Source organism: Chamaea fasciata, unplaced genomic scaffold (genome assembly GCF_029207755.1).
Source record: "Chamaea fasciata isolate MVZ Bird 193981 ecotype frontalis unplaced genomic scaffold, bChaFas1.0.hap1 SCAF_41, whole genome shotgun sequence".
Classification (NCBI taxonomy): domain Eukaryota; kingdom Metazoa; phylum Chordata; class Aves; order Passeriformes; family Sylviidae; genus Chamaea; species Chamaea fasciata.
Window position 1 is genome coordinate 1,727,788 of NW_027094126.1, and position 21,017 is coordinate 1,748,804.

At 53.4% G+C, this 21,017-nt stretch overlaps 1 protein-coding gene across 3 annotated transcripts; it reads right to left on the reverse strand.

Annotated features, from left to right (window-relative positions):
* Window positions 1-468: 468 nt before the first annotated feature.
* RACGAP1 (Rac GTPase activating protein 1) lies at window positions 469-9,023 on the reverse strand. Of its 3 annotated transcripts, none has more exons than XM_066207545.1 (17): window positions 8,948-9,002; window positions 7,777-7,865; window positions 7,045-7,247; window positions 6,553-6,692; window positions 6,283-6,352; window positions 6,013-6,066; window positions 5,196-5,273; window positions 4,960-5,077; window positions 4,677-4,807; window positions 4,063-4,227; window positions 3,388-3,483; window positions 2,997-3,195; window positions 2,651-2,756; window positions 2,264-2,396; window positions 2,045-2,180; window positions 1,698-1,806; window positions 469-1,397 (listed from the first exon to the last, which is right to left on the reverse strand). In XM_066207545.1, the coding sequence occupies exons 2-17, from the start codon at window positions 7,859-7,861 to the stop codon at window positions 1,322-1,324; spliced, it is 1,899 nt and encodes a 632-aa protein (XP_066063642.1). In that variant the 5' UTR covers window positions 7,862-7,865; window positions 8,948-9,002; the 3' UTR covers window positions 469-1,321. The 3 variants fall into 3 exon arrangements, with proteins under 3 accessions (XP_066063642.1, XP_066063641.1, XP_066063643.1); XM_066207544.1 differs by having other exon boundaries at window positions 470-1,397; window positions 8,982-9,023; XM_066207546.1 differs by having other exon boundaries at window positions 1,320-1,397; window positions 1,653-1,806; window positions 8,982-9,023.
* Between the last annotated feature and the right edge of the window lie 11,994 nt (window positions 9,024-21,017).

Below are 21,017 nucleotides of genomic sequence, written 5' to 3' on the forward strand. Positions count from 1 at the left end.
GACCGTGTTTCTGCTCCAGTGAGGAACAGGCAAGGACCTAGTCTGGGAGGAGATGCTCCAGGAAAGGACTAAGCGTGCCCAAAACCAGATTTTGGGTAAGGAGAACACACCTCTCATGCACACCTGGTGTGTCTGAGAACCCAGGGGCCAGAAACACCCCCTTGGCTCAGAGGCCCCAGCAGTGGGTCAGCACCAGTGCACAAACACTTCAGCCCCCAGACCTCACAATCAAGGGGAAAGAGAAACACCCCAGGCCACCACACACACCCCAGGGGCCATTTCACCTCCCAACACGATAGTGGGGACCAAACCCATCGTCCTCCTTCCTTCCCTGGACCCAGGAGCCACAGCCCAGGGCAGGATCAGTCCTTGAGGCAGGAGCTCCTCTCCTCTACAGAGAGCAACCCCCAATGAAACCACACATGCCTGGGTGAAAATACACAGCACAAAGTTAAAACCATGAGCCAGAGAACACAAAACCGTGGGTTGTGTAAAACATCAGGATTTACTATACTGCACAGTCAGGACACTTTTCTAAAGCTCAATAAAAACAGCCACTTGATAAACTCGTGTGTGTGTGTGTGTGTGTGTGTGTTCCACAGGTGTCTTCACACAGCACTGGGGCAAGGTCCCAGATCCTGACCCGGGAAAGCAGAACTCCCACCCCCAGTGAACCAGCCTCCTCTTCCCCTCACCAGCGTGAGCAGCACTAATTCCTTTGGGCTACCCAGGAATCCTTTGGCTTTGCTTCTACACCCTCCTCTACAGAATTCACCCCTTGCAACCACAGTACCAGGAAATGTTTCCTTAAGAGGAGCCACAAGTGCCTCGGGCAGTTGATTAAAGAGAGGCTTTTTCCCAGCAGCCCAGTCCAACACTGCCATCCTGAGGATTCCAGCTGCACCACCAGCCAGGTGCTGCTGGAAAGCCTGGATTCCGACCAAGTTCACACATTATTGTGTCAAGAACATCCTGCGGAGTCCTGAAAACCTCAACCAACTGACCCTCATTTTGTGACTGCCCTACTTCACACAGGGAGAAAAACAGATGTTACTGAGAACACCAGCTCTCTAGAGGTTTTTTTTTAATGATTAACACTGAACAAATCCTGCTCATTACTGTCTTCACCAGTACTACATTCAGCACAGCATTAGATAATAAATTGCACTATAAAATCCCATTAGAAGTCTCAGTTAAGCTGAAAGATAAAAGGCAAAACATCATTTAGTATAAGCTGCCAGGGGCCACGGAAACAACCTGTGTTTCTTCTACTTGTGAGCATTGGTGTGCAAATGCCAGGACAAGACCAGCTCCCAGGTCTTCACTTTAGCATAGGAGAGGGAAAAAAGTGCCCCTGATGCCCAAGCTGGGTCGTTGACTTGCTTTTGCTCCCGAATCTAATTCAAGAGAAACACAAGAATATCAGATTGGAATTCTGGACACAGAGGCCCAACACTCTCCCTTTTCCAGGGAACATTCACCCAAATTTCACCCACCTCCCAAAAATCGTTCCTCTCCTACCATAAGAGGATGTTTGTTACCCCCATCAGGCAGCTGCTGCTCCCACAGCACAGATTGAGGGAGGGTTGAGTGAGAAGTAAGTGCAGGCTGCCCCCAAATGTCTCAGTTCTCCCTAGAGCACCCAAAATCACCTGCAGTCATTCCAAACGTGGCATGACAGCACCCATGTCACTTACTTGGGGGTGGTCTTGCTGAAGGTGGAGCGGACTCTCTGGGACAGGGAGCTGGATGAGGGTGTCTTGGAGAGCTGCTGCTCTGGGGTGGTGAGAGGTCCCAAAATACTCACTGCCAAAAGAGAGCAGCACAGTGTGAGGACAGCTGAAGTTTTCTTTGCCATGCAGGGAACATCAGGCATTCCCTGGCATCTGTGAAAAGCACTAGACAAATCTGGCATTTCCTGGCACACTTTGCTTTTCCCTCTCCTCCCTCCATGAAGCTGGCTGGCTCTGAGAGCCTCCCAGGCTGCTTGGATTGAGGGTGGTTGTTTTTAGTAACAGAACAGAAACCAGGGAACCAGGATTACCTTGAACCTCAGGTGTCCGTGGAGTGGAGTAGGCGTTGGTGTTCTCAATCACGTGTGCTGGGTCAATGTTCTCCTGCTCCACCATCATCAGCTGGCTCCAGTAGTCCATGGGCAGCAGCAGAAGTCGCTCCACGACCTACAGAGACACCTGTGAGCCACTGATCACAGAACCACGCAACAGTTTGGGTTGGCAGAGACAAAAATCCAGGTTTGTCCTACCTTGGGCTGACGCTTCGTGTCTTGCAGGAGGGTCATGGGGTCAGGATCTGGCACTGCGTGGGCCACTATTGTGGGGCCAAAGACTTTGGCCAAGTTGGAGATGTCCATTTTAGTATCCGGGCTCTGAGCCACCCTGCATTAAGAGAAATGAAGAATGTAGCTCTGCCCCTTCACATGTGATACAAGCCCTCCGTCCCACACACACTTGGCTTTTGAGGGAGCAGCTTTGTTCCAGAATGAAGACTTCATGCTCACGAGCAGTAACCAGACTCAATTAGAAAAAGCACCAGTGGGGTAACCTTCCCCCTTTCAAATCACAGAATGGTTTGCGTTGGGAGGGACCTTTGAGATCACCTAGTTCCAACCCTCCAGTCCATCAGAACGTACCTCTGCAGGTGGACCATGAGGAAAGCCAAGGTGTCCCTATTGGCCTGAGGAAGTTCTCCAACTGCTTGGTACATAGCAGCGATGCTGTTGTCCTCATCCGAGATTTCTAGCAGGAAAAGATAACATTGAGACCTAACCAAGTGCTCTTAGAAGCTGCAATATCCCCCTCACAGCCACAGCTACCCTGAGAAATAAAGAAGCCAGAAACTTCTCATGCTGTGCTAACAATCTTATATCCTGCCCAACTGGAACTCAGGCACGAGGGCTCCACAGGGCACCGAGGCCTGCTGGCTCACCTGACAGCAAAACCACAACCATTGAGGGTCAGGAAAGAGCAATTCCTCACCTGCAGCTTCCATGAAAGTCTTGTTTAACCGGAAAGTGAGAAGGGGCTCCTTCAGGCTGCGCAGGAAATCCTTGAGAAGGCCACAGATGGCGTGGATATCGTCCACTTTACTGAGCAAAGGGATGCTCTTTGATCTAAGAAACTTCTCTTTCAGTTCCCTCACAGTCTTGTCACAGCCAGAGATACGGTAAATGCCTGTCTGTTGGCACAAAGCTTGGCTCAGAGGAGGTCAACTGGTATTTCTTCCACCCTCACCTTCTCTCCACACCTGAGTCACCCACTGAGCAGCACAATCCACACCATAAATAAGGGATATTTGGGTTAACAATTTGCTTCCCTTACACCACAACCCATTTCATTAGCACTGCTTCACACCTCATTTTCTTCTTACCTCGTGCAGCCCTCGTTGCTCGATCTCATTAACACAGTGCACGATGATGGAAGGGATCATTGGAGGAGTAGAAGGGACAAAATCCATCAAGGTGCCCTAAAAGGCAGAAGGGAAAGTAAAAAAAAAAAAAAAAAAAAAAAAAAAATGGATTCAGTCACCAAGACATGGAAAATACTCTCTCAGGAATTCACAACAAGATCTATGGTCTGAAAACAAGAATTGTTGCTCTTCTCAGGACTGATGAAGAAACATCACATCCATCAGCACAACGCTGCATCGCCTGCCCGGAGCTGCCACCTTCCCCACTCAACGCCTTCCTACCATCACACCCCTACACCCCCTCCCTGCTTGTGCAACGATGCATTAGCCAGCTCATTTGCATGTTATTATGCAGCTCTGAGCAACAGGAGCTTTGCTGGGGAAGGCAGTCTTGGAGCTGAGGAATTCCAAGCTGTGGTGGTCCCAGGGCACAGACCCACCTCCCCAGTGCAGACTGGAGTGCCCGTGAGGGTGGGGATGCAGGGCAGAGGGCAGCGCTCCCTGCTCGTGCAAGGATGCATTAGCCAGCTCATTTGCATGTTATTATGCAGCTCTGAGCAACAGGAGCTTTGCTGGGGAAGGCGGCCTTGGAGCTGAGGAATTCCAAGCTGTGGTGGTCCCAGGGCACAGACCCACCTCCCCAATGCGGACTGGAGTGCCCGTGAGGGTGGGGATGCAGGGCAGAGGGCAGCGCTCGCGGCACTCGGGGTGAGCCACCACCCGGCAGTCTCTGCACTTCAGAGAGATCTTCCCAAACTTGACTCTCTTTCCGCAGGGAACGCACGATTCTGGCTTGATAACCTGGCGATGCAGAGAACACAGATGGGAGAGGTTAGGGCACAGTGTAAGTAACTCAGCAGGAATTAAGCTGGGTAACAGTTTCCTGATCTGTGCAGGTGACTGGTACGGTTCATATTGATCTAAGACGTAACCATAGAATCATGGAACAGCCTGAATTGGAAAAGACCCACAAGGATCATCAGTCCAGCTCCTGGCCCTGCACAGGCACCCCAAAAATCCCACCCTGTGCATCCCTGGGAGCGTTGTCCAAACACTCCTGGAGCCCTGGCAGCCTTGGGGCCATGCCCATTCCCTGGGGAGCCTGGTCAGTGCATGACCCTGCCCTGGGAGAAGAACCTTTACCCAATTTCCAACCTAAACCTCCCTTGACACAGCTGGCAGCCTCTTATCACACACATTTCAAGCTGGAAGGAGATGCTTTTCCAAGCTCCTCCTGCCTGTAGACCCACCGTCTTGGAAACAAAGTCGTGCAGCCTCACTCCTCCGTTGTGCTGCGGGGTGCTGCAGCCATCAGTGTCTGACTTGAGCTCCAGCTGCTTACTGCCTATGCTGGACTCGCTGTTCCAGGGCTGCAAAGGACCTGGAAGACACAAGAGGAAGAGGCTGACTGGCTGGAAACACCCTCTGCCCCCCAAAAGCACAGGTATCACGAACCAGAGGCAGTTCCCAAGTCCTGGAAGGAATAATGAATATTTCAGGATAAGCCATGCAGGATGGGGATGTCACACCCACCACTCTTCCTCCGGCTCCTCCGAGGGTAAGGCACAGTCTGGATGGTAGAAATGGCTTCAATTGGGCCACCATCGTTGGGGACTGTCACAGTGGTCTTTGCTACTATGGATTCATTAGCCTGGAAGGACAAACACACCCGTGACAGGAGTGCTGACACAACACGGGAGTTCCAGTGGCCCCGGAAACAGGCAGGAACTGTGGCCAAGCGTACACAAACCCAGCTGGGACCAGCATACCTGGTCTGCTGTGTTGCTAATGGATCTGGATTTCTTCTGAGGAGCTGGGGGGCCTTCAGCAAACTGCCTGGAAGAGCGCTGAAAGGAGAGCACATTCTTGTCTCAGAAGCAGGAATGCTGTTCACTTGGCATTACACTGGTCCAGGATGACTAGAAGGACTGAACAGTTCATGCAGTGTGCAGACAAGCCCCTCAGAGGTACCTCAGCTTTGTGGCAACCTTGGAGGTGCCAGGAAGAATTAGGGAACCTCTTTCAAATAATTTTTCCTAGCCAGCTTTATAATTTAGTTTAGAAAAAAACAGAAATCTGACCTAAGAAAGGAGGACAAAAAAAGCCCAAACAAACCCACAAGCTACACACACCAAAAACCAGCAACTAAGCAAGTCCCAGACTCTTCCCAGCTCCACTAGGTGATGGTTTCAGGCTCTTTCCCACCTGTATGTTCTGCAGATTAAAGCAGAACAAGCACAGGCTCCTTTACAGGATAGAAAAATGTTAATTTCCTACATCATTTTCCCCTAATCTGGGAGAAGTTAATAATCTCCAAGTGGGTTGTTTTTTTTTTTTTTTTGCAAACCCCAGACTGTAACACCACGGGATATACAGAAACTCCACTCATTTTTTCAGTAGACAAACCATGACATCAGACCTAAATTTCAATCTAAACCCCCACAGCAGCCAGCACATCCCTGCAAGGTCTGGCGGTGCTTAGTGGCTCAGAGGTCACTACAGGTGGCTGGGAGGTGACAGATGGTGGCATTGTGGCAGCCAGGGGGAACAATGGAAACTGTGTGACAGGGAACAATTGAACAATACCCGCTTCTCTCTCCTCTTCAGCCTGACAGCTTTGACCACCGAGGAATCCCAGTCCTGGGGGAAATACACAGCAATGGTTAATGCTAAATACCACACAGCCCCTGGCCAGGGCTTTCATCAGATTTTAGCCAACAGCACAGCCGGGAAATGCAAATCAGCTCAGCCAGGTTAATACCCCAGTAATCTAAACACAAAGGGTCTCTGGAGATCAACCCCCTCCCCTCGGGCTTTACAGGGGGAGGAGAACTTGAGAACGTGGAGTTCCATTACCAGTGAGTCATCGGTCTTGTCAAAGCTGATGTCTGACAGAATTGAGCCAGATTCATCTATTGTAGACAGCCTGAAAAACAAAAATTAGAAGAAGCTTGTATCAGTTTGGCTTTCAGTCAGTCACGGTTCCAGAACAATCCCACTGACTCACAAGAGCCGTATTTTAAAGTGGAACAATGAGGAGAACTGTTGACATGGGTGAGGAATGTGTCACAGGGGCCGACAGCCAGATTGATGCCTGACGCCTCAGATAAAATGCTGTTTCCCTACCTTTTGTTGCCTGAAGCTCCCACAGAAGCCTGTGGCCTGTTCAGGAAGGCGAGGACAGACTTCTGCTCCTCGCTGAGCTGGATGCTGCCGCCGGAGGCATCACACATGAGCAGCTCCCGAATCAGCTGGATTTGCCGCTCCTGTGAGCCCAGATAACATCAGCAGCTGGATACACTGTGTTTAATTACTGTAAGACCCGACCAAGTGGTTGAGATACCAGAGATAAGCTCTCAGAACTTGTGTCAATGGACTGCTAATGGCTGCAGGCAGGTAATGGCAGCTCAGACAGGTAACGGCAGCTCAGCTCCATCAGCAGTCACTCTCCTTTCCCAGATCAAAGCAGAAGGCTGCTCCGAGGAGCAGAGCCAATTCCCTGCTTTGTTTTTTTCCCCTTCCCTTGAGTGCCAGTCCTTATTTGCCGCTGATCAATGCAGTTTAATCGCCTTGTCTCCACACTCTCCAGAGCTGATGGGTAACACAGGAATTACTCACCAGCTTCTCGCAGTCCATTTCAGCTTTTTGCCTCCGTTTGATCTCCACATCCACCTGATTGCGGGCGTGTTTCAGCTTCACGTCCAGGGCACTGCGGTCAGCTTCCGTCTTCATGAGGAGATCTTTGTACCTGCTGAGCTCCTGCTCTGTTTTCTGCCATTTCCTCCGGTACTCCTCAAAGTTTTTCGCTAACTGAATAAACTCTGGGGAGAGAACACAGGGAGCTTTAGCTGGGCAAGCAGAGGAACAGCTGACAGCAGGTTCACACAGAGTCCCAGGAATTCTGAGGTTGGAAAAGACCTCCAAGAGCACCAAGTCCAACCTGTGCCGATTCCCACCTTGTTACCCAGCCCAGAGCACTGTCCAGTCATTCCTTGGACACCTCCAGGGATGGGTACACCAAACATCCCTGGGCAGCCCCCTCCAATCCCTGACTGCCCTTTCCATGAAGAAATTCTTCCTCCTGATACCCAGCCAAGGCGTGGAGAAGCCAGCCTTTAGGCCAACCCAGCCACACAAGAGTTGTCCGTGAGCTCTTCCATTTTTCAGACCAAACCCTCCCTGTCAGCCCCAGCCAGAAGAGCTGGAGCACGAGATTTTGCACAAAGCCAGTGTGCTACAAGCAGAGCGTGCACAGAAATTCAGCTGGGACTTGACGTTTCTCCATAAAGGAAAAACCCAGATTGGACTGGTTTTAGCAACTTCAGCAGATTCTGCAGGAACAAAACTCACGGCATTCGTTCCCTTCGCTCAGGAGCTCGGCCTGGCGCGTGAGCTGCTCGTACAGAGCCCGCAGGTTCACCATGGCAATCTCCATCCTCCTGCCAAAAAAAACCACAGCTAATGGCAGCTCAAAGAAAAAGGAACCAGCCTCAGGGTTACTGGGTGTAATGCTTTCAGGCAGGTTTGAGAAGCTGCATGAACAAAACTCGCGTCTTATGGAGATATGTGCAACTGCTTTTTTTTCATTGGGAATGAAAATCCACAGCCCATGGGTAACAGAGCCTTGGAGAGAGGCAGATCTGCCCACCTTAGTGCTTCCATTCCCCTGCAGCCCAGCACAGAGGATGAGAACCAAAGGCAAGATGAGGGAAACCAAGTCCTTCCCTTCAGAAAGAATACAGCACACAGCCCATGCCCTGTCTACAAATAACTTGGTACTATATAGGCCACTAAAAACCTGCAAGCTTTCAGCACTTTGTAAGACAAAAATAGGAGCAACATTCCGGGGAATTTTAATACAGTTTTAAATTTAGCTGCATTTTAAGTTACAGCTCCTCCTGCAAATAGCTGTTAAAATTCAACCAGTCAGCACATTTCTCTCAAACAGCAGCAACAACGGCATAAACAGAGGCAGCGAAGAGGAAAGTCTCCAGCTCAGCAAGTCAGAAATGACTACACTAATGCGAGAGGTGGCTGGGGCAGGCAGGGCAATGAGCTGGTGCTGGAAGGCTTTGGAGAGGTGACAGCAGGGAACACAACACGCCGACACAGAAAGCTCTGAGGTACCTGTTTCACAGGTACAGGCTTCACAAGCACACTGGTACCTCGATACTTTATTAAGTGAACTACGAGGCGTGGAAGCGCTCTGCCCTTGTCGTGCGAAACCACAGCACGGGGCACGCCCAGCTCGGTGCCTCCATTATCGGCACCACCATCCCCGTGCCCACCGCCACCCCCCGGGAGGGCCGCAGGGACCGGCCCGGCCCGTACAGCGCCCACCGCCGCCCTCCGAGCCGGGCCACCGGGGCTCCGACACCGCCGGGGCCTGGGCGGCTCTGGGATCCGCCGTTCCCCTCAGCCCTCCGGCTTCCCCTCAGCCCCCCGGATGCCCCGCACTCCCCTGAGCCCCCGGTTCCTCCCAGCTCGCCCCCAGCCCTCCTCCGCCCGGCCCAGCCCTCACCTGGTCCCCCCCGGATCCCCTCAGGGTCCCTCACCTGGGCCGCGGCTCCGGCCCCAGCGGCGCGCGCAGCCCCAACCGCCCCGCGCTCCGGTTTGAATCCGCGCCGCCAGCCAATCCCCGCTGGCCCCGGCGCCCCCGCGGGCCTCTCATTGGCTGATCTCAGCGGGTTCCTGAAGCCGGCCCGGTGCCATGTCTGTTGAGGGCGGGGCCGGGCGTGGGGCGCGGCCGCGGGCACTGACGCCGCCCGGGCGCCATCTTTGCTGCTGGCCGCTGGGGCAGGCAGGCGTTGCTCAGCAACGGGGACGCCGAGAGGGCCCGGGACCCCCCGGCCTGGGCCCGCTCCCTGCGCGCCCCTCATCGGGGGCTCTTGGGGCAGGAAAATTCCTTCTCAGACCGAGCCTTGGTTGTTATTTCGAGCAAAGCTATTAGCACAGGGCTCGTGCGGGCCTGAGCCCACCTCAGCTGCTTCTGCAAAATGTCCTGCAAAGGGGCTGGGTGCAGCTGGTGAGTGATGAAATTCACCGCGAGGCTGTTTATGAAGTGTTGTCGCTTGAGAAATACGATGCCTTGCCTGCCTTTTTTTTTTTCTTTAAACGTTGATTTGAGTAACAGCCGGCAACTCGTGCCAAAGGCGAAACGCATTTCAAGCCACATCCGAGTCTTCCCTGTGCAGGCGTTTAATATGCAAACGGATAAAAACCCAAACCAAACAATTACACAAAGGGAATTCACATAATCATAAAATAACACCGTGCTTTAATCTTTTAAATCTGAAACAAAACAGCGGGTAATTGAAGAATGGATATTAGCAATTAGAAAGCGGAACTAAATGCTTAAAATTGCGCGGTGGAAAAGGGAGTTCATAAAGCAGATTGCTCTCATCATCCAGCTGCTTTGTTGGAACTGCTTTATTTAGGGTATATAGTTTGGTTTAACTTAATAATAATTAATTCGTAATAGATTGTAAATAGCCTCAAGATCGTTGGAAAAGTAAACGTTAGTGAGGCTTCCTTGAAGAAGAGAGCCAAAATTATCTACATTTTATAAGGGAACTTTTTTTATATGAGGCCTAGAAGAGACACAACTCGTTCTCTGAGCCAATGGCCAAGCAAGGGAAAGGTTCTGACGCGGACATATGACCTTATAGTACAGCAAACCACCCAAAAGCCCAATTTGTCCCTGTCTGGGAGGAAGCTGGAGGTTGAAAGTTACACCTGGCTCTGCCGAGAGCCTCTCGTGCAGGTACATCTCCCATTTGTGATGAGGCTCCGCCGTTTTGGTGTCAGCCCCGGGCCTCCTGCAGCTCCTGCCTGTAATTAAATCTTCCCAGCTAAGATGTCTCTATTGGCAGATCGTATTTATAGGCAGGCGAGTTGTTTTAGTGGCGTTCTGAAGAGTTAAGGAGGCTTTTGCTCATAAGCAAATGCTGTTCCCTTTCAGATTGTCATCCGCCATCTCGTGCCAATAAAAAGCCACATTATTTTAGATGATTGCCCCCGCGGTGCTTGTAGTGAGTTACTGCAGTAGGTGCTGGGCTCGTGTTACACAAATTACATTTCTTCCATATGTGTTCAACCATCGTCCTTCCGAACCCTCCTCTGAATCAGGAGGGCAGCAGGATGTGAGCACCCCAAAAAGCTTCTCAGAACTGGCCCCATCTGTGATGTGGACCTGGCAAAGGGGCCCCCTGCTCAGTCCCAGGCCCTAAAACCTTTGTGGAGTCTCTTTCCTCCTCCTCCTGCTCCTCGGCTGATGAATGATGAGAGCAGAGAGGTCAGCAGCACCTTTCATTTGGAGCTTTATTCCACGGGAGAAGAAAGGCAGAAGGGCTGAGGGCCTTTTCAGGAGCTGCTTTATGGCAAAGTAATTATATTCTCTTTTTGTTTGTGTCAGGAAGGGAGTGGGGGGGGGGGGGTGAAGCCTTGAAATGTCTCATCTGGGAAACCGTTAATAGAATTTATGCTAATTTGATGATTCCGGCGATTACTGGCGGAAGCACTTCACATTCTCAGGCAGCAGAAATTCTCCTCCAGCTCCTCCCGCAGCCTCACTGGGTTGGTCTTCATCCCGTTCTCCTCCTCCAGCCACTGCAGACCCTTTGCTGGGCAGCACCGGCCGACCCCAGCGTGTGACCCCGGGATGTCACCCCAGGATGTGACCAGGATGTCGATGGGATCCCTGGTCACCCCATTCCTCGATTTTTTGAGGTAGAAGGGAAGAAAACCTGCCCCAGTGCTTCATTCTATGAGCAAAGAGCAAAGCCAAACCTCTCCCTGCCATCCTCATCCTCTGGTGAAGCTTTGCAAACACCGATTGCTCTGCCCAGCTCCCGTAATTAACTCGGCAATTGCAAACCCATTTGTGCAGCTTTGTGCTCAGGGGAAACCTTTATTAAGTTCCTTTTAATCCAAAACCAGTTAGAGCACGATGGTCTTCATAAAGAGTCATTCAAAAAAAAAAAAAAAAAAAAAAAGAAAAAGGCAAGGGGAAGCAAGTGGAATTAGAGACTTTAAGACAGCAACCTTTCTCCAGGGGGAAAAAAGGGAGGAAAAAACCTCTCTTAGGTGCATTTCTCTTGATGCATTCATACGGCAGGAGTGTTAAAAAGGAGTTGTTCAGTAGTGTGAGGAAAAAATCCATCAGGCGGAGCAAGGAGGGCAGCTGGGGTTTAGCCAGAGGAAGACGGACCTTTCAGGGAACGAACGTCTGATTTCTCCTGGCTGGCCAGAGCCAGAGGCCGGCAGATGGCATCAGGCTCATGCGCTGGGTGGGAGCTGCAGGGCCTGGGCCGTCCCTCAGCAGGGCAAAATGTGGCCAGAGCATCATCCACGGGGGCTGGGAGGAGGGGAAGAGCCCGTGGGGTCTGTGAGGAGGGGGATGATGAATCCGTGGGGTTTGGAAGGAGGGGGGATAAAGGAGCCCACGGGGTCTGTGAGGAGGGGGCCAAAGGGGCCCTGTTTTTGCCATCAGTCCAACAACAAACCGTCTGTGATGTCCCAGCTGAGAAAACCCGGGATGTTTCTTTCCTCAGCTTCGGGGTGGAGATCACTTGAACGGGATGAGCCAAACCCGCCGTCCGCCCTCTCTGCTCCTCGCAGTGAAAGTGCATTAATGTCAGCAGAGAAGCCACGGCCTTATCCTGAACTCCTTAAAAAACAAAGGGAGTCTCTATTGCCTTCATCTGGCGTTTAATGAATGACCTCTTGTCGCCGGGAGCTGCGTGCGGTGACAAAGGACCTTTGTGGGCCGATATTTATGATTTCATTTAAGCCAGGGAGTAAGCTAAGGCAGAGGGCTGGAAAATAAGAGCTGAGCTGATGGTTCTGTCTTTAAACTCAAGGGATCTTTATCTAGTTTTTGTGTTAATACAGTTGTCATCTCTTAAATATTTGAGCAACTCACAGCCGTGAACGCTCCCACGCCGCCGGAGGGACGCACAAAAATGACTTTGGCTCTCCCAAGCCCACACCCTCCTCTGGACACGACTGCTGGGGAGACGGGGAAAGGGTTTGCATTTTCCTAGTGCCCCCCAAGCCTTGCCCACACATGAAGCTTGCTGTGAGTGCCCACCACCTGCTCATGGTGGGCCCCGGGCTCCAACGCCCCTCCCCACGCCAGCGACTTGCCAACACTGATAAATTTTTCGCCTTTTCCTTCGGCAGGCCTTGGTGGAGGATTAAACAGCTGGGAGTCGGGAGTGAGAGCATGTCCCCTCTCCTTTGCCATGCAAACAGAGAAAATTAATCTCCCAGCTTCCTCTGATATTTGGGCTGAATTACAAGCTGGGAGCGGAGATAAAGCCCGGGCGAAGGAAGGCACAGGTACAGCGGAGCCGGGCTGCTGGCACAGGCCTTTGTCCGTGCAGATAACGCTCCCCCTCCTGGAGTCATGCATAATTCACCAGCGCTGCCTCCCTCGTCCTGGTCATCCCTCCCTCTGCTTGCTCTGTTCCCCTCGCTGAGCAGCTGGAAGCTCCGTGTCCGAGCGAGCTGGCGCGTGGTGGGTGCAGGACACGCTCGTGTGGGAGCCACGTGTGTGCAGAGACATATCAAACCTCAGTGACAGCCTGGGTTTTGTTGGGACAAAGGTAAGGGGACCTTGTGCCCTCTGCCTGGAGGCTGATGGGGCAGAGGGGTGACATCCCACAGCCTGTGCTGGCATGGGACAGTGATGTCCTGCCCACGACCTGCAATTCCCACCTGCGATCCAGCCAAACCAACAGCAGCACCTCCTCTCCTGCCAGGGCCTGGGCTGCATTTGAAATGCCCATCACATCCCAGCTCCGCTAACCACGCTATCTCCCTAAATCCCTCCACGTTCCACTTGGATAGAGGTTACATCCTCCGGGATACCAACCCCGGCATTAACAGACACCAACTGCATTTTATTTGGGCGATCATGCGGAGGCTCCTCTGCGCCGTTCTTGACAGAACTGTGCCACACAGAGCGGGAAAGCCACGGAGGTTTTCCACAGCCACCAAGAGTTCCTCTCCCGGAACAAAGCAAGAGCAACCTCGGTCACTCCCAGGCAAACAACGAACACACACACACACACACACACACACACACCTGCTTAATGATTTTTGCTTTGTAAACGAAAGCGGTGCCATGAGTTTAATAACCACTGCTTGGGAGTAATTGGGGCGATTATAGTATGGCCCAGGGGGAAAATTGCAGCTTGTTATCTCCAGGGAGTAGCATTAGGATCCAGCAGATAATCAGGCCGTTATTTGTTGCACTTCAGATGACATTTCTCATGGATTTAGAAACGATAGTGATCAAACCAGGTTGTCAGAGCCACTGCCAAGCTGCGGAGTCCAGAGACCTGGAAGCTAAATAGCACCTGAAGCTGCCTGGGACAGCTGCTCTTCCAGCAGGAATAACAGACCAATGTGCCACATTGAGCTCAAAGACATCCAGGCCTCAGCAACACTCGTCTCTTCTTTAATTTGATCTGCTCATAAGAGAGACAACACTCAGAATGAGGATGCAAAGGGAGGATATCAGCTCCGACATGCCACCAACCAGATCTATACTCACACTCGGCAATTAGGTTTCTTGAGACCTTCCCCTCCTGTTTCTCCCTCTCCACCCCAATCAATGGCCTCTGCCTGTCCCCTCGCCTCCAGCAGCCCTGAAATTTGAGGCTTGGGCAGGAGCTGCAGCCTCATGGTTCTGCAGAGACCAGCAGCGCTGGGCGCCTTCTCTGTGCCACAACCCCACCCCCTGGGCAGCTCCATCAGCGCCGCATCTCCGTAAGATATTTGTGCACCCCCAAGAGCAGCTTTCAGCCCCTTGAGGGTTTCTGAGCTGGGGGAGCCAGTTCCAGCAGACTCAGATGGGGTGAGACAGACACAGCACAGCTCCCAGCGACATAGCCCCAACAGCAGCCCCTGCTCCTGGCACCCCACACCGTGCTCACCCAGCACCCGGCTGCAAAGGGGGGTTTTTAGCAAGGGTAAACCCAGTCAGAACCCCTGGCACACTCTCTTTTGTAGGTTTGCTGCACAGGAGCATCCCCAAATCGTGGTTTGGGCTCTGCTCCCAGAGATGGGCTCACAGATGACACGGCAGCACCTCGGCCCCCACACGACGCCAGCGACGAGGATCCTGCCAGGCTCGGAGAGCTCTGAGCCAAGGCAGCTCCGTTATTGATCCCCGATCAATGACAGCTCAAGGCCTGGAAATGACAGCGCCTTTCCCCAGCCCTGAGCTCCCAGCCCAGGCTGGAGGCTCACGCAGAGGTTTTAGCAATAATCCGAGGCAGGAGAGGGGATGGGAAGAGCTTCTTGCTGCAGGTGGGTTGTTTAACAAATTGGACACATAACGAGACAAAAGGCACAGAAGAAGGAGATCTGGTGGGATTGGACCTTTATCTCTGGCACGCTGGCCGCCAAATCTTTGTGCAATATTTATCAAGGGTGAGCGGACAGGAGAATTGGCAGTCGATGCATAAGTGAGGAATTAAAGCCACTGCCATCCTTATCTCCCCGGCAGAGAGGCGAGGGGAGGGGTGGGCGGGAGCTCCGAGCCAGCCCAGGGCAATCGACTTTGAAACCATTTGTGGATTTTAAGAGTCCAAACTTTATTAGCTCAGCTGATGGGGAGCAGGGCAGAAGCACCGAGAGGGCAAACCAACAAGTCCACATCCTCCGGCTGCCAGAGCCGAGCGCTGCCTCCGGGCAGGCATTTCCTCTGAAAGTCCCTTGTGTCACTGATCAGACATTTCGCGGCTGGGGGACAGGGCAGAGCTGCCCCGGAGGCTCCAGGGAAGGGCTCTGTGGTCTTTCAAGCCGAGTTAAAATTCACTTTTAAACCGAGGAGCTGCTGCACTTTCTCTCCGAGTTTCTCTCAGCGGTGAGACAAAGGCAGACGATGCTTTGCCCTCGGGATCGTCACGTTTTTCACAGTCACAGACACAGCTCCTGGGGGGAGCAGACACTGCTCGGCACTTCCAGCCACCCTGTGAATCTGCCCCAGGAGACACAGCCGGGAAAAACACAGGGGAAGGGATGGATACGGATGGATACGGCCCCCATAACCACAGAGCTCCCAGTCAATCCATCGAGGGGGTTTGTGCCATCCCCAGGGAGGGCAGCTCAGCTCGGCCCCCGGCCCCGCCGGCTGCAAAGGGCTGCTCCATTGCCAGCATCCCCTGGGAATCCCCAGTGATCACATAACGGCCGTAATTAACTCGATTATTGGCTTTTCTTTTGCTGAGGCTGCACCTTCAAGATGGGCTCCATCTGCTCCTTGCATGGGCCTGGCTGCCGAGGGAGGGGACAAAGCCCTTCCTTGCAGAGAAATGCGGCGCTTCTGCCAAGAGGGGACAAGGACAAGGCTGCACCGAGGGGCAGCAGCAGCCCCTGGACAATGGCTGTGGGTCCAGCTGCCCAAATCCTCCAGCCCTTTCACCAGGCACCAAACTCTGCCAAACCACCCTCCTCTCCCTGGGCACCCACCAGCCCCAGGCCCGGCGCCATCAGCTTCGTTAAATTGTTTAAGGGGATTTGCATCTCTCCGTTTAATTTCTCTTGGATGCAAATAAGAGCCCGGGAAGCCAAGTGGGAGATGCTGGACTGCCGTGTATGCCGATCTCTGTGCCTGGAGCATCCCCGCACCCTGCACCACACAATCCCTCCTGCGGAAATGGGACACGAGCACCGAGAAGCATCGACACCAGAGTAATTCCCAGCTCCCGGCAGGCTAGGCTCCCCCTTTGGCCCTGCCTGTGGTTCTCATAAATCCTCCCCAGGTTATTCCAACCGCTGTCACGGAGCCGTGGCAGCAAATCTGAGCTGAGCTGGGAGCGGCGCACGTGGCGCCCGCGGGTCCCCCAGCACCCATCTGCACCGCCTTTGTCTGCGCAGCCTTTGAGCCGCTCTTCCCCTCCTCTCTGCTGCAAAGAAACGCATTAGTTGCAACATTGCTTTAATTTGTTTGCCAGCTTTCCGAGATGGAGAGGCTCCTGCTCCCATCGGTGCCGTTTGAGGATGCCGGCAGCGTTAACCCCTTGGTTCCCACACCCCCGAGCTGCTGGAGCGGCTTTTGCACACCCGAGACAGGCGAGGTGACTCCCTCGAACCCGGCTCTGCAGCCGACCTGGCACTTCCCAGACGGAGGGATCCGTTTCCCCTTCCAGCTACCTTCAGCATTTCCTCAACGAGATGAGTTTTGTTGTGACCACAACCAGTGTCAGAGGGAATAAAGGACAAACTGATGCGAACGGGGTCTATGGCAGTGACAAGGACAAACAGCCGCCAGCAAAGCCAGGGCAGGGAGGGTGGAGAAATGGTGTGGGCTGAGTGGGGCAGCACAGGGGGACGGGCTGGATCCACACCCAGGGAGAGGCTGAGGGTTCCTGCTGTCCTGTTCCACCCATGGCACATCCCAGGATCTCACCTGTGCACACACACACACCTGTGTGCCATGACCTGCTCCTGCCCTGGGGCTTCAGCTCTGGGGACACCAGCGTGGCCCATCAGGGACATTTCTGCTCAGGTAGCTCCAAACCAGCTTCTGATATGGATATCAGAGCGGGAAGAGAGCAAGGAGCCAGGAGGGGTGGCCTGGAGGATCGCTGGCAACCACACAGATGACCCAGCATCCTGTGGAAGGAGTTTGTTCGATCTCTGCCCCACACTTCCGAATACAGGTCCCACCCAGCCTGAGCATCTTCAGCCCCTTCAGCCCCCTCAGCCCCAGGGCTCTGCGTGTCCCAGGAAACGCTTTCTCTGGACATTGGGTGGAACAAGTGGGGACGGCAGGAGCTGCCCAAGCTGGAATTTGTGCACAGGGGAAGCTTTTCAGGACAGTGGTTGAGCAGGAGCCAGTGGTTTTGCATTGCCTCATGCTAATTGCTCGAGCTAATGAAGCCACACACCCATCTTGGTGATTTTCCGCAGGGTTTCCATCCGCCTTCGGTTTTCAAGGTGCTGTCCACAACTCCAGAAAGATGCGGCTGATTGTTTCCAAGATTCCGGGATGGAAAAAGAGCAGAAACAACCCTGAAGGGGGGGGGGGGGGGGGCTGCAAAGAACACACTCAGCCCCAAAGCAGGTGAGGGGCACCCAAATGCAAAGGTGATGAGGAGGAGGAATTCCCAGCTATCCAGCCCCAGGCGTACAATGTTGGTGCAACACAGACGCAGCGTTGTGGCTCTTCCCGAGACTCCTGGTGAGGAGGTGTTCCTGCCCTCCCACAGGATACCGTCCCCAGGGAGTTTGCTGCCTGGCTCTTGGGGATGGTTCCTGCTGCCAAAACCCCAGGAGAGCCCAAGCCACCTTCCCCATGGCTCCGTGCCTCCACTCTGCACGGCAAGGTGCACGGTTGTTAAGCGGTTCAACCTCCTTTTCATCCCGAGCGCAGTTCTGAAGGTTTAAATAGAAAGATATCAAAATAAAAGATAATTGTTGAGAAAGATGAATAGGGGGAGAAAAAAACTCCATCAGCACGGAGGAACTCTTGTCTAATTTCTCACCCACGCAGAGCACAGCGATATTAGTGCCTTCAACTCTGGTTCGTAAAAGCTTTCATGGCTTTATTACCAGCTCCCCGAACAGCTTGTCCTTTTAATAAGCCAAGGCCTCCAGATAGCAGATCTGCCCATGGGAGATCCCATCAGGACGTGGTTAATCCAGGCAGAAATAGCACAAAGCATCATCACGCTCACCTGACTGAGGAAGCCCTTGTCTGAGGCAGGAAAAGGTTAAAACCCACCCCGAAATGCAGGGGGCGAGGGGAGGGAGGGAGAGCTGAACCTCCTCCTGGCGGGTTAACCGGTGCTGCCGGGTGTCCTCACCTTCCCCATCAGCCCTGCTCTCCACAGCCGCTGGCATTGGCGATGGAGGCCTTTAATTATCCAAACTGCTGCCCCTCACAAAATTAAATGCTGCTGAGGATGACTCAGTGTTTAATGGACTGGCTGCTCCTCACGCCGGGAGAGCCAAGCGGGTGCAAGCGAGAGCACGGCACAACACGGCATAAATCACCCGGAGACACCGCTCACGGGGCCCGCTGACCCAGCGGCTCGGAGCAGCCGCTGCTGGGTTTAAACACTGTTGTTTTCTCTCAGGATAACCCCGGGGTGGGGGGGAACTCCTGGGAGCAGCAGCTCTGGGCGTTGCAGCTCTACCCTCCACCCAGGCTGGTTGTGACCCTTCCCCAGCCGCCACCACCACGTGGACGCTGGGGATGCGCTCGATGTAGAAATCACCGCGGATTCACCAGGCTGACTGTGCTGGGTTCTCCGTCCCTGGTTTCCTTTGGAAAGGTCTCAGCAATGGTCAGATGTGGTTTAGAAGGCAAACAGGTGTCAGAGGATGTGATGCAAAGCTTGATATAAAGCTTGGAGCCTTTGCTCACCCGCCCGGGACGGCACCACGCTCGGGGCCAGCCCAAGCCAGCATGGCAAGAAGCAGCTCTGTTAATAGCCTCGTTAGTCTCACCAAGATGCTGAGGCTTTGGCTTCCAGCAGATAATTAACGATGTGCTCATGAATTAGGAAACCCTGGACCTCTACCAGGATCTCTGTGGAGGGAACAGAGCTGCTCTTGGTTCAGAGCTGGAGCAAAGCGATGATGCCTCGAGGAGCAGCACAAAGCAGTGGGAATGGCCAAAGGGGACTGGCAGGAACCTCCTTTGCCCGTCCTTAACGGCAAGACCAGTTTTTCTCCAGGTACCCAACACCTGGAGCTGGAAAACAGGAAAAAAATTCTTCACGGAGAATGTTGTCAAGCCCTGGCACAGGCTGTCCTGGGCAGTGGTGGAGGCACCATTCCTGGAGGGATTTAAGACATGCAGATGTGATGCTTGAGGACATGGCTTAGTGGCGGCCTTGGCAGTCAGAGGATGATCTTGGAAGTCTTTTCCATTTAAAATATTCTGTGCGGATGCAAGAGTCCCTAATGCTGGGGCTGCACCACCAGCAAGAAAGAAACACCTAAGAAGTCCTAATAAGGTCCCACGGCGCCTCATTTGAATAGAATTTACTGTGGCTAATGATGCTGATGGTTATTTCCCCAAGCTAGGAAGTATTTGGCCCCAAAATGGGCTCCTGGAAGCAATTTCAGACAGCAATCTGTAATGCTGGAGCTGATGGAAGCAATTTGCAACCCATTAGCAGAGATCGGCTGTGAAGATATTTTACACATCACTCGGTCCAGGTTTGAGGGGGGGGATGGAATTTTTCCCCCCTTTCTCCTTTGGAATTTTTGTCCTGGATGGGGCGAACACCTGAGGGCTGCCTGTGCAGCCCCAGCAGCTTTGCCACAGGCCAATGGCGACTTCTGAATTAAATCTCTTAAATCTTTTGAAATCTCTTAAATACACAAAAACTTTCCCAGAGTAGAGGGCCAGGCACCCCCAGAGCCTCAGACTCCAGGAAGGGGCACAGAGGTGGCCAGCAACTCCAGCACCCACAGAACCAATTAACAATTATTAATTAATTTGCCCCCTGGACAGCAGCAGGAAAAGAAGGAATTTACAAGCAAGGGCTGCCTCCATGGAGGTAGCGATGGCACAGCACAACCCCAGAAAAGCATGGAAAAGCATCACTTATCCATCCTTGCCCTGGGGATGCTCTTCCAAGCAGCAGGATGGGAGCTGGTTTCCGTAACTGGGGGGCGTGTGGTGGGGCAGGGACAAGCTCTGCTGGGAAGGTGAGGAGAGAGCCCCAGGCCTTGAGTTATCCCTTGGCCCAAGCTCCCGAGGTATTCCCAAGACAGTCGGTGCCTGCCTGTCTGCTGGAGCCTGAGCTGGGAGCCTCAGCTCTGCAGCACCTTCCCTTAATTACTTTTTCCATTCTAATTAGATCTGAGGGCACGCCGAGGGGAGCCCTGATTACTGAATCCGTGCTCTGAGCGCCCGTTTTTAACAGGAGGGCTCCACCACAGCCACTCACGCCCCACCACTCCTCACTAAGCCACCCCTTTAAGCCTCGGTGTCTTGCAGTTCTCACCTGCTGTTACCTCCTCACCCATCCCACAGCCCTCGGCTGGTTCCGCTGTCTCTCCCAGCAGGAATTAACACAACCCTCACGTGGCTTCCCCAAAAAATAACACGGAAACGCTCCCAGTCCCCACGCTCCACTCGATTCCAAGGATGCAGCTGCAATCTCCCTGGACGAGGGCCAGCGGTGAGGAAGTTTCCTCTGGCCACTCTCCTTCTCCCTGGCTCCTCTAGAAAAGGGTCCTGGGGTGTCTGGGGCCCCAACAGCTCCACGAGACCCCCCAGGAAACGTTCCCCATCCAGGGGATGAAGCAGAGCCTCTTCCCCGGGGTTTCTTGTGCACGGGAAATCAAGGATTACCGAGAATGTCCACGTGCTCACCTGCTCCAGCCCTAACCCTCCTCCCTCCCTGCCCAGCCCGCGCTGCCGGGGGATTTACTGTCAATAAAACCACTGCAGAGAGTGACTTCTCATCTGGAAGAAAAGAAGGCAGCGAGGTGGTGCTGGCAGGGGGGAACAACCAGTTTCTAAACGTCCTTCGGGAGAAGAACCTTATCCCAGCAGCTCATCCTTCTCCGGGCTCCCATCAGGAGTGCTAATGGAGGGACAGCTGTCAAGCAGG

What these genes read in the sequence shown, in the direction of transcription:
- RACGAP1 (XM_066207545.1), bottom strand. Translation starts at nt 7,861, where the DNA reads ATGGAGATTGCCATGGTGAACCTGCGGGCTCTGTACGAGCAGCTCACG. An exon ending in TTAGCAACACAGCAGACCAG is followed by an intron (nt 5,078 to 5,195) that starts GTATGCTGGTCC and finishes TTGTCCTTCCAG; the next exon opens with GCTAATGAATCCATAGTAGC. An exon ending in CTCATGGTCCACCTGCAGAG is followed by an intron (nt 2,397 to 2,650) that starts GTACGTTCTGAT and finishes CTCTTAATGCAG; the next exon opens with GGTGGCTCAGAGCCCGGATA.